Here is a 12,834-nt window from a genome sequence, read left to right as displayed (position 1 = left end):
AGATTAAAATGTAATTGGAAAACATTTAACAAAATAAATAGAAATACAACAAAATGTAGCATAATATTTAAAAACTAAGTCTGTATTTGTCCCATAGATCTTTATATATGGACCAGTAGCCCCTGTTTCTATTTGAGTTTGACACCTCTGCTCTAGAAGATAAAACTAGATATAATGAAAGTCTCAGGGAAGCAAATTTTAGCTCAATATAAGTAAGAGCTTTCTCATAATTGTTAGTACCTCGCTGCAAACGATTGGATGGATTGTTATTAGATTGGTATGAGAGCTATTATGCCTACTTTGCCAGATGTTTTTATGGAAAAGATTAAATGCCTTTGATATTTTTTTATTGATACTAAGATATTTCTTTCTTTCTTTTTTTTAAACAGGTCTCATTGGTATCTTGCAGTCATTTGTTTTCCATGGTTAGAAGGGCCTGTGTATGAAGATTTTCCACATCAGTTATCCCAACAATCCAAGTCTCCACAATGCCAACATGACTTTCAAACTCTGGGTAATACATAACATAGATGGTAGTCTTTTAATGATCATGGCAATAAAGTACAAAACATTAAAAGAGAATGGCTACAGAAAGCAATTTGAAATTAAAGGCATAGCTAAAAATAATTTTAAAATGAATAGCAGGAAATCTGAGATTATCATGCAAGGAAGCCTTGTCTGTCATATTAAAGAAGTAAAATTTTAAGTGACCTTGATGTATTTAGCTTTGAAATTACAGAACTGTGCGTAGAAATATTTTGTGAATCCAACTGACATCCATTTTGTGCCACTCATCTCCATGTGTAGCTTGTAGTTAGTAACAATTGTATACAGTAATTAGTAGTTTTCATAGGTAATTGTTCTCTCTTTCTCCCACTCAGATTTTCTACTATGAGATCAATATACAACCCAAAATGTCATTTAAATATACCCAGAGAAGCCATATCATATAATTGGCATATGTGTTTTGGCCAAAGCAAACATTAATAAAAATAGCCATTACATTATAGTCAAAGCATGAAAAGCAAAACAGATGAAGTGGCAATATTCCCAGAATTCCACTAACAACCTCCTGGAGCTTATTGTTTTGGTGATCATTCACTAAAGATAACAAAAGATAGCTCCAATTAACCATCATTTATTGCTATCTTCTTCTGTCATACCCTCTGGAACTGCCACTCTACTGTCAGCAGAGCTCCTTTCATCCTATGTCTCTTCTCCTGTCTTTTGGTGCTGGTTAAAACTTTACTTTTTCCTAAAAGCCTCTCATCCTTTAACACCCACTCTCAAGCTCCCTGCTCCTCTTACCTCCTGCCCTCCCGGCAGCCTACTCTAGGGCTGGAAAGTGGAGTCAGCCTACTCCTCGGTCCGTTCTGCCACTTTTAGACTGCTCTTCTGACACCATCGCCCAGAAATTCATTCTGTCAGATTTGTTGTCCAGGCTGGATTCTTGTCTCTATCATCTACTGATTTCCCAGGCCATTCTGCCTACTACTTCAGTGAGTTCAGTACCTGAGTCACATTCTTTCTCTCCACATTAACCTGTGTTCTTATCCATCACTATTGCAGCATTCATACTGACGACCCTTCAAACAACATAGGCCTTTTCTTTAATCTTCTCATTTCCAATGACCTGGACCTCCTCATCCACCAATAGGAGTTGTCATAACTTAGACCTCATCATAACCCCAAACTGCATTACCTTAGACTTAAAATTTTTGAGTCATCTTTGACTGTTTTCTTTTCAGCACCTCCTCTCCAATATTCAAATAACTGTTTTGTCCTATTGATTCAACCTCTATAACATTTCAACATTACTTCTCCTCTACCCAAACAGCTACTTCCTTATGTCAGGTCCTCTCATCTGGATTTTTTAGTAGCTTCCTAACTGGTGATCCTGCCTCCATTCTCTCCCATGTTTAACCCATCTTTCATACACTTGGCAAACATTCTTGCCATACACTCTTCCTAAGGCACAAGTCTGAACATGTCACTCCCCTCATCAGAAAGAAAGAAAAAAAGCAAACCAAAATTACATTAGTTCCGTTTTGCTGGTAAGACAAATCTCATTAGGATTTAAGGCCCTCTATAGTCTGACTCCAATCTACCTTTTCTGTCTTATTTCACAGCACCCAGTTTCATACCTTCCATTAAAATCAAACTAAACTACTAAATGTTACCCAAACTTGAAATTTGGTCACCTATATCTGTGCATTTACAAAGGCCATATCCCAGGTTTGGAATTTACTCCTTTCTCAGCTCCCACTTGTTATAACCTTTCTCTTCATTTGAGGCTCAGATCAATTAGCACCTCTTCTGTTAAACCTTCCCTGATTATCCCAGCTAAAAGTGTTCTTTCTCTCCACAGATTTTCCTAAAGCAGTTTATTTGGATCTCTCCCTTGCCTCTTTATATTATACTTATTATGTGTTATGTATCCATCTCCATCCTGAAAGGCTCCAGAAAATATATATATATATATATATATATATATATATAGTATGTGTATATATTTTTATATATACATGTAAATCTGTATATAAATATGTATATGTTTATCACATGTACACAGATGCCTCTTTATATTATATTTATTGCTTTGTGTGTGTATCTACAGCCTGAAAGACTCCAGAATACATATAAATATGTATATATGCATGTTTGTTTATGTGTGTATATATACACATATATTTACAAATGTCTTTTTATATTACATTTATTGTGTAGTATTTTTGTATGTTTGTATTCATCACCATCCTGAAAGGTTCAATAATACACATACACACATATGTGTTCATATAATTATACATGCCTACTCATACACAGATGCCTCTTTATGTTATATTTATCATGTTTTATGTGTTTTGTGTATACACATCTCCATGCTGAAAAGCTTAAGAATAGCTTTCTCTTTCTCTATAACACATATACATGAATATGTATATACACCCACATGTAAACACACATGTACATAGATGCATCTTTGTAGTATACTTATCATGTTGTATATGAATATATGAATCATGTATATATGAATATTCTGTTCCTGAAAGGCTCAAGAACATATATGTATATAAACATGTATACAGATAAAGTAGAATACATACAAATGCATGTACATGTGTCAGCATATATACACAGGTACATGGGTATGTATATATTATACACATGCATAAGTATACATATATATCTTTTATTATGCTTCTGTGTGTACATGCCATAACCCCCACCCTTCCCACAGTGGAATGTAAGTACCATAAGTTGTAAACTTTACCCATTTTTTATCCTTGTGTCACTAATTTTTAGCATAAGGCCTTTCATGTAATAAATATTTCTTAATTTAATTTTCTTACTGTTGTACTCCATCTTTTAAGAAAGACTGTCACAGGTATCTGATATTTCAGGTTTTGACCACTGCTATTTGGCCATTGTTTATAAGAACCAGCCATTATCAGTTCTTTCCATTGTTTAAGCTTTTGCATAACACATAAACAAAGTCCAGTAAGTCCTAGGTATTTTTTCTTTTACTAAATGGATAGAGATGAAATATTAGACATACAAATATTGGTTTTATAAATGCTTATGTTGTTTTGTTATTTCAAACTAGATAATGATCTACATATTACTTCCTTACTCTCCTTAGATACAGAGGATCCCCAGGTAAGTGAATTCTTTTTTACATGTGAAGGAAGAAAAACTTAGGAGTGCACTATGTTATCTGAGCAAGGGGCATATTAGGTTATGTCATTGTGATGGATCATAATATGGTCCTTAGATCATAATTTTTTAGACTTTCTTTGTTGGGGGGGAAGGGAAAGGATAAAGACTTATGCTACTTCTTAGCTAATCATTCTTCACTGTATTTTTATAGTTTACTTTTCCTCCCTAGATATATTATCCTTCATCCTCTCTACTAAATTTTTCAAGGTTAAACTAAAATTTTTTAAAAGCTATTAGCAGCACTGCCCAACTTAGTGTCATTGATGAACTTATTAACACATCTTGTACTCTACGTTTCATCTGAGCTATAGTTAAAGATCATTAATGTCTGCTACAGGATCAACCTTTTATGGCTATCAATCTACTCTCTCAAACTCATTTTACACAAATGGTAGTAATATGGTTTGGGTCTATTAGTCTAATTCATTGACAAGTGTTATGTGAGACAGTTTGAAGCTCTAAGTTTTGAGGATAGCTTTTGCTTTTTTGCTATTCTTGTTCTTATTTTTCTTCATAATAATAATTAGTAGTACATTGTATTTATAAAGCACTTTTTCTAAGAATTGAGCACTTTGCGTACCAGCCTACCCATGGGTGTGTTTGTATATGTACACATATAAGTATACATACTCTTTTAAGCAAACTAGTTAAAGATAACTGCTAAAATTAATGAATTTTTAAAAATTCTTTCAAATTTGAACATCACCAGCTGCCATGGTAAGGGGCTGTTGGTGTGGTTACTATCAGGGCAGAGGGAAGGAATCTTTCTTTCTTTCTGATACTATAAAGGGAAGGGGACAGTAGTCCTTTTGTGTATAGGGGATTTGTTGTGGAAGAGATATTCCTGCCACTCTGAATTATAAGTTCTAACTTTGAACACAGTTTCCTATAGTATCAATGTTATTGAGACGGTACTACCTTTTCCATACGTGTTCTGGAGTTCAGAAAACTACATTTAGACTAAATCATGGTAAGCTTTGTCTGGGGCCATTTCTCAAAAGCAGTTGATACCCGTAACAATTCAACCAATTTGGGCCAGTTCCTCAGACCTGTCCTGTCATGGTGAACACATATTAGCAACTAATCTCACCCTCCCAGGAATTTTGTTATCTGGGACTATTTTTCTGGGACCAATACCTGAGTGCTTAATCCTGTAGGAAACTCACCAATTCAAACTGGAGAAGCAATGGAGTGAGGAACTTGGATACCATGCAAATCATTTCCCAGGCCTGCCCATATAGAACATTCATTCAGGCATATTGAATCCCTACTTTACATTGGGGCCAATCAGATCACTGGCATTAGAAGACTAGTGCTTGTTGCTATAGCTCTAAGTTAACCACTTCCAGTGGGGATAGCAGCTAATCGTGTTGGAGTTTCATCTGTGCCCTTCCACATGGGATTAACTTTGCTCTTTGGTGGCTTCTTATGGCTGATGGGTAGATTCCACTGTCAATATGGTTCCAGCTAGGTGCTCTTTACTTCTTCCTGTGGGCCTACATTCTGGAACCCCATGGCATCTTTCATTGTTGTTAGGTACAAAGAATTTGACTTATTATTCCCAGACTAATATGGGGCCTAATCTACTAAAATGAAATTTAATGAGGATAAATTTAAAATCTTCAATTTGGGTTCAAAAATAACTTGACAAATTTAAGGTATGGAGACATAGGCAACAGTTCATCCAAAATATATCTGAGGGTTTTAATGGCTGCAAGTTCCATATGAATCAACAGTTCTATTATAGCCAAAAAACCTAATGTGATCATAAGTTTTGTTAAGAGAGAGAGAGGTACTGTACAGAACTAAGGAGGTCATAGTGGTTAGACCACGAGGGGAATATTATGTGCAATTCTTAGTGCTTATTTTAAAAGGACATTGTTAACTTGGAACGAATCCAGAGGAGGATAGCTAGAGTGGTGAAAGGCCTCAGGTACATGCCATGGAAGTACTGACTTAAGGAACTGAGGATGTTTAGCATGAAGGAGAAAATACTTTGTACATAATAGTTATTGTCTGGTATTTGAAGGGCTTTCATATGCAGGAGGGATTAGACATATTATGTTTGGCCCCAGAGGACAATGAGGAGTAGGGGATGGAGGTTGCATATAGGCAGATTTCAGCTGGATATGGGGAAACATTTACTTATTAGAGCGATCCAGAAGTGAAGTGTACTGCCTTGGGAGGTGGTGCATTCTCCTTCACTAGAGATTTTCAAGCAAAGGCTGGAAGTTATATATTTTGTAGAAGGTATTCTTATTCATTTATGGTTTGGATAAATGGCCTCTGATATCCCTTCCAGCTCTGGTGTTCTGTGACTAGTGGTCCATAAAACCCATTTTGACTATAAATGACAACTAAAATACTGTACATTTACCACAGTATTACTTTCTACTACTGTGTAAATGAAGAGTATTTCTACAGTGTTGAGGGTTAAATAAGTATTTTTGTTTGTTAAAGTGAATGCTAAACCAGTTATAACATTATTTGTAGGAGGAAATGTGTTTAGTGTTACAAAGAACCAATTGACATTAACTTTTGAAATAAGATCCATTTGTACATTGGTGATTTCCCTGTATATGAAAATTGGATTAACAGAAAAAAATGTTATAGAATGAATCTTTATTTTACTAGGATTCATAAAGATAGACTTCTCTTAAATAGCAGGTCTCCATGCATGTTTAGAATAAGAATAAGTTTATACAAATTGTTTTCTACTTAACTTTTCAGGAACACAAGCCATTACCTAAAGCAAAACATATTTGTATGCATTCAATACATATCTCTTGAGCATCTGTTGTGTGCATGGTTTTGTTGTAATGAGTCAGCTATATTTCCTGGCTTCAAAGACTTCTATACAGTTTAGTATAGAAGTCATGTGTACAGATAACTATAATAAAAGGCAATGTATAACATCTGGTTCAAGGGATTGCAAACAGATTGCATCAAAGTTGGGAGACAGAGAGAATTTCTAGTTGGAATAATAAGGAAAGGCTTTATGGAGGATGTGACATTTGAGTTAGACTGTGAAGGCTAAATAGGATTTTGATAAGTAAAGATTAGGTAGATGGAACTCTGGAGGAGTTGCATAGGCAAAGACACTGAGGTGGTAAAGCAAAAGGCATGACAGAGAAAAGGACAGTAGTCTTGTTGGATTGTAAGGTTTGTGTAGAGAATTAGAATGGGTAGAGAATTTGTGTAGAGAATTGTAAGGATAAGACTAAAAACATGCTGTAACATTTGAATTATTAATTGATTCGTATTGAGGCCTTAGAACATATTTTGTTTGAAATCCTTGACAACATAGAGATGGCACAGGAATTGTGCATGGTGAGATATGCCATCAGACTCATCCATATTGATTGAAATAATGAATTGAGTTACAGGATTATAGGTCAAACAAAGATGAAGGATCTCTCTCTTGAAATAGTTCTGTTTGATATTCTACTGTGTCCATGGTATACATGGTCTCCTTGGTATGAGCACTTCCTCTTCCATCATAGAACTTTCTTCCATTTCTAGTGTGTGATTTCTGATCATCTTTCCATAAATCCTCATACACAATCTTTCCAAATCTTGGAGGCTGCATGTTTCATATTTTATGTTCACCAGTACAACCACAAGCCTACCTCACTTCCTTTCTTGTTCATTCCTGTAATGAGTGATTTATTTTATTCTGCTTCTCATTTGTCTATCACTGATAGTGATGGGCTGCTACCTCTTGATACCCACTGTGTATCTTTCCATTGCTCTTTGATTGTAGTGGTTGATAATTCTCAGCTATATAGCATCTCTAGGAGAATCGGGGTAGGAATAGGGACTGGGTCTGTGATTTCATAATTATAGAGGACTCCCAGATAAGGAAGCTCACTCTACCAGTTCAGGGTGGTACCTTCTCTGCAACTCCTAGTCTTCAAGAGTTGCCTGGAGTACTGAGAGAGAGATTAAATGACCCACCCAGGGTTGCATAGCCAAAATGTGGCAAAGCTCGGACTTGAACCCAAGTCTTCATGGCTTCAAGGCCAGCTCTCTATCCATCTCTAATTCTCTTGCTTTTTTTCTTGGGAGATTTTCAATGTTAAAAAGATGGGTTTTGGGTAGCAGACAGCTTGAGATCATTAGATGCATTCTGGGATTTTCCACGTGATCCAGACCGTTATCTTTCTGCATTTCTGTTCTTTGCTCAGTTGATTGCCCACTTCTGTCTGTCTTAAGATATAGGTAGTATTGGATTAATTCAGTGGAATGTCATGTCTGGTTCCACATTATAGTCTGGGTGAATACATATCCTTCATTCATTTGTTTTTTTTTCTCGTGTGATTTACTAGACCAGACTTTGAGTGGTCATGTTTTACTGCATGATATGATCAGTACAGTGTCATACAGGAGAATTTAGAGAACCTCATCAAGTATGGAGTATCCTTATTTCAGTTACACTTTACCCTAGGAAATACTTAGATGGTAGTGGTATACACTTCTGAGTGTATAGCTTACAGTTTTATGTATTGCTTAGAAATGATAAAAAATTGTCAAGCAAAGTTAACTCTCTGGTTACATTTATCAGATAATTTTGCATAATCTTAATGTATTCATGAGGGTATCTTCTTAGAGGAGAGCCTTTATGAATACATTGTGAGTGAAATGAAATTTTTGTAACCTACAGATTAACACAGCAGAATCATGAATTTTATATAAATGTCAATCGTGTGTGACTGAAGATGTGGTTTGTTAGAAGTAATTGTCTCTGATAGCCTGTCATTTTCATGAAAGATACTCTATGAATCTATAATTTTACTAAAAATTTTATAGTGATAAGAAAGTACATATGTGAAACGGTAGTTATTGATGTCTTCTTGGTTGCCATTTTGGGTATTAAATGTTTTTTTGGTTTGGACTTTTGATTTAATTAGTTTGGGGAATTCCTGGCATGGAGACTGTTCACCAATGTAGATGGGCAACTTGTCTCTAATTTTTAGTTTTAAGAGAGTTTCTTGGGCTACTAAGAGATTTTGATTTGACTAGTATCATGTAGTCTTTAAGTTTCAGAGACAAGATTTGAATCCCGGATTCCTGACTCCAGGGCTGACTCTTTAATCATTATGGCACATTGCCTTTCTTGGATATTTGTACTATGATTTTTTTTTTTCATTCTTTTAGGGTCTTTCACTCCTTGAGGTATTTTGGTAGTCAGTCCTGGAATACCTTTAAAATTCTTTTGCCTCCAGCATGGATTTTCTCTGGAGTCCAGCTGCTTTTCTCACTTTGTTTTCTAACATCTCCATTTGAATGTATAGTCCTCAAAGGGATAGCTTTGATTTTGTATTTGTATCCTCAGCATATAACTTTGTGGCATATATCAGGTACTTAATAAATGCTAACTGTTTGATTTTCTTTTTTCCCCCAATTAATAAGCATTTATTTTCTCTCTCCCATCTTCTCCACCCCAACAATAAAAAAAAATCAACAAAAAAGCCAACACAACAACTTTAAATTCTTTTAATAAATACTCATAGTCAAGCAAACAAATTCCTGTATTCTCCATATCAAAAACATATGTTTCATTCTTATTTCTAAATCCATCACCTCTCTGCCAGGAGCTCGGTAGCATACTTCCTCATCAGTTCTTTAGAATTTAGATTTATCATTACATTCACCAGAGTTCTTTTTTAAATCTTTCAAATATGTTTGTCTTTTAATTGCTGCTGCATAAAGTTCTCTTCCCTGGTTCTGATCACTTTACTCTTTATCCATTCATACAAGTCTTCCCAAGTTTCTTCTAAATGGTCCCTGTCATCATTTCTTATGGTAAAAATAGTATCCTTTACATTCATATGCCATAATTTTTTCAGCTATTTCCTAACTGATGGATATTACTTTAGATCCTAGTTCTTTGAACCTCAAAAAGCTATGATGGGATCCTTTTCCTCTTTATTTTATATCTTTGAGGTACATGCCTAATAGTAGTATTGCTGGATTTAGTTCTGAATTACTTCCAGAATGGTTGGAACAATTCACAGCTCTACCAACAATGCATTCATGTACCTGTTGTCCCATAGCCCAATCAACAATTGTCATTTTCTTTTTTAAATTATCCTTGACAATCTAATAGTTATGAGGTGAAACCTCAGTGTTGTTTTATTTTACATTTTTCTTATTATTTGTAATTTGGAGATTTTTCATGTGGTTATTGATAGTGTGCTTTTCTTCTTTTGAAAACTGCCTGGTCATATCCTTTGGCCATTTCTTAATTGGAGAATGACTCTTGTTCTTAAATATTTAAATTATTTCTCTTTTCCAGAGAAATTTGCTGCACAGATTTTTTTCCTTCTGTTTACCTTCAAATTTTAACTGAGTTGATTTTATTGGCAGAAAATATTTTAATTATGTAATCAAAATCCCCTAAATATCTTGGATATCAGGCCTTTGTAAGATAAAAAGATAACCACAAAGGTTATTTACCCCCAACCAAAACTCTTTTCCCTTCAATTCCAGCTTCATTGATTTTGTTTGTAGAGAAATCCTTCTATTTTATGTGATTAAAATTGTTCCTTGTGTTTTGTAATGACCTTTCTTCCTTGTTTGACTAAGAACCCTTCCCCATCCAAAGCTGTAAAAGGAAAATCCTTCCCTATTTGTTCAAGAAAAATGTTCAGTACCTTGTACATCTAAATTACATATCCCACACATTGTGGGTACAGGGGAGTGAGATGTTGGTCTAACCCAACATTGGCCACACTTCTTTGCTACTTTTCCAGCCATTTTTGTTAAATAGCGAGTGAGAATTTACCCCATTAGTTCAGGTCCTTGGACTTAGCAAACACTAACCTATTTTCTTAACTTGTTTCTGTATTTTGTGAGCCTAATCTTTTCCATTGATCAATTTTTTATCTTTTTAAGCCAGTGCCAGGTAATTTTGATTATTATTGCTTTGTAGTATAGTTTGGGGACTGGCATTGCTAGCCCCCCTTCCTTCTCACTTTAAAAAAATACTTTCTTTGAGATTCTTAACATTTTGTTTCTCCAGATGAACAAGATTTTTTTCTTGTTCTCTAAAGTAGACCTTCTTTACCTTTGGCAGTTTGATTGGTATGGCCCTGAATCTGAAAAGGAATTTGGGTAGTATTATCATTTTTATAATATTGGCGTAGCCCAACCACGAGCAATTATTTAATTGTTTTTATTTTTATGAAGAATCTTTTGTAGTTGTATTCCCATAATTCTTATGTGTGTCTTGGCATTTGGTCCCCAGATTTTTTTTTTTAATGCTGTATAGTGATTTTGAAAGGAATTTTTTCCCTGTGTCTTCCTGTTGGGTTTTGTAAGTAATTTACAAAAAGATTAATGATTTTTGTGGGTTTATTTTATATCCTGTTACTTTGTTGAAGTTATTTTTAGTTGATAATGTAATTCAATCCATTATCACCTGAATAATGAAATGATTTTGTTTTCTCTGTTTATGCTTATTTTTTCAGTTTCTTTTTCTAGTGTTAGTGATTTTGTTAAGATTTCTAGTTCTACATCAAATAGTAGTGGTGACAGTGATCTTTGCTTTACCCTTGATTTTACTCAGAAGGCCTCTAGACTATATTACATATAACGCTGGCTCTTGGTTTTAGATAGATCCTTTTAATGATATTATATAAAATTCCCTTTATTCCTATGTCTTTTGATGTTTTTTTTAACATGATGAAGTATGCATTTTGTAAAAAAGTTTTTGCTGCATTGATATAACCATGTGATTTTTGAATTTTTAAAATTACTATGGCATGTTATGTATATAATTTTCCCAATGTTGAATCAATTCTATGTTCTTGGTATGAATCCAACCTGGTTATAGTGTGAATCTTTTTATATAATTTTTTTTATATAATCTTTTTTGTTATAGTGAAATCTTTTTAATATGTTACTGTAGCATTGTTGGCTAATATATCATTTGATATTTTTGCATCAGTATTCATTAGGAATAGTGGTCTATAGTTTTCTTTATCTGCTTTATCTCTCCCTGGTTTAGGTATCAAGACCATAGTTCTTTCATAGAAGAAATTTGGTAGGATCCCTTTTTTTCCTATTTTTTTTGCAAATGATCTATGTTGGTGTTTCTCAAACTGTGCTGCAAGGAACTCTGAAGCTCCCTGAACTTAAAAAAATTTTTTTTTTTTAAAAACTGAACCTTTTGTTGTTTGTTAATAGATATTAAAAATAATTTTAGAGGATTTTACTAAAAGGGTTCTACCAAAGTTTTGTTTAAACTGAAGGACTCTACCACTGTGGAAAAGTTTGAGAACCACTGATCTACATATTATTAGAATTAATTATTATTCCTTGAATGTTTGATAGGGTTCACTTGTAAATCCTTCTGGTCCTGAATTTTTTTTCCTTTTGGAGTTCATTTGTGGCTTTCCCCCCCACCCGAGATTAAGTTTTTAAAATCTCTATTTTTTGTTTTGTTAAATTCGGACAATTTTGTAAATATTCATTTCATTTAAATTATAAATTTTATTGGAATAGAATTGGGCAAAATAGTTTCTAATAATTTGTTTTATTTCCTCTTAATATCCTATGGATTATCCTTTTTTATTTTTGGGAATTGGCAGGTTTTTTTTATTAGATTAGTTAATGGTTTATCTGCTTTATTAACCAAAAAAATTTTTCCTACTTTTATTGATCAATTTTTTTGTTTTAAATTTTGTTTATATCATATTTAATAATCAAAATTTCTGGGTTTTTGTATTTGATTAAAGTTTTTTAATTTGTTGCTTTTCTGCTTTTTTAAAAGTTATATGCTAAATTCATTGATATTTTCTTTCTCTCTTGCTGATGGAATTGTTTAAAGACGTATTTTTTCTCCTGAGGATTGTGTTGTCTATATCCCTAAAGTTTTAATATATTGTCCTATTATTGTTAACTGTCTTTGATGAAATCATTAATTGTTTCTATGGTTTTGTCTTTACCTATCAATTATTTAGGATTAAATTAGCCTCCATTTAAGCTTGATTCACTTCTTAAGATCCCTTTACTGATCATAATTCTAATTGCATTATAGTCAGTAACATTTAATATTTCTACTTTTCTGCATTTATTTGTGAAGCTTTCATATCCTAGAATATAGTCTGT

The 12,834-nt window shown here is 33.7% G+C and overlaps 1 protein-coding gene across 4 annotated transcripts in view; it reads left to right on the top strand.

Annotated features, from left to right (window-relative positions):
• The window catches only part of SENP7 (SUMO specific peptidase 7), a 164,662-nt gene that overhangs the window by 139,402 nt on the left and 12,426 nt on the right, over positions 1-12,834 (top strand). For 3 of the 4 annotated variants that reach the window (XM_027867203.1, XM_027867184.1, XM_027867211.1), the window contains 2 exons: positions 390-514; positions 3,608-3,660. In XM_027867203.1, coding sequence (XP_027723004.1) covers positions 390-514; positions 3,608-3,660 — 178 coding nt within the window. The remainder of the gene's footprint in view (positions 1-389; positions 515-3,607; positions 3,661-12,834) is intronic. The other variant, XM_027867194.1, reaches the window with a different exon arrangement.

Source organism: Vombatus ursinus, unplaced genomic scaffold (assembly GCF_900497805.2).
Source record: "Vombatus ursinus unplaced genomic scaffold, bare-nosed wombat genome assembly UNPS02001419.1, whole genome shotgun sequence".
NCBI classification, from domain to species: Eukaryota; Metazoa; Chordata; class Mammalia; order Diprotodontia; family Vombatidae; genus Vombatus; species Vombatus ursinus.
This window is presented reverse-complemented; position numbering and strand designations above follow the sequence as displayed.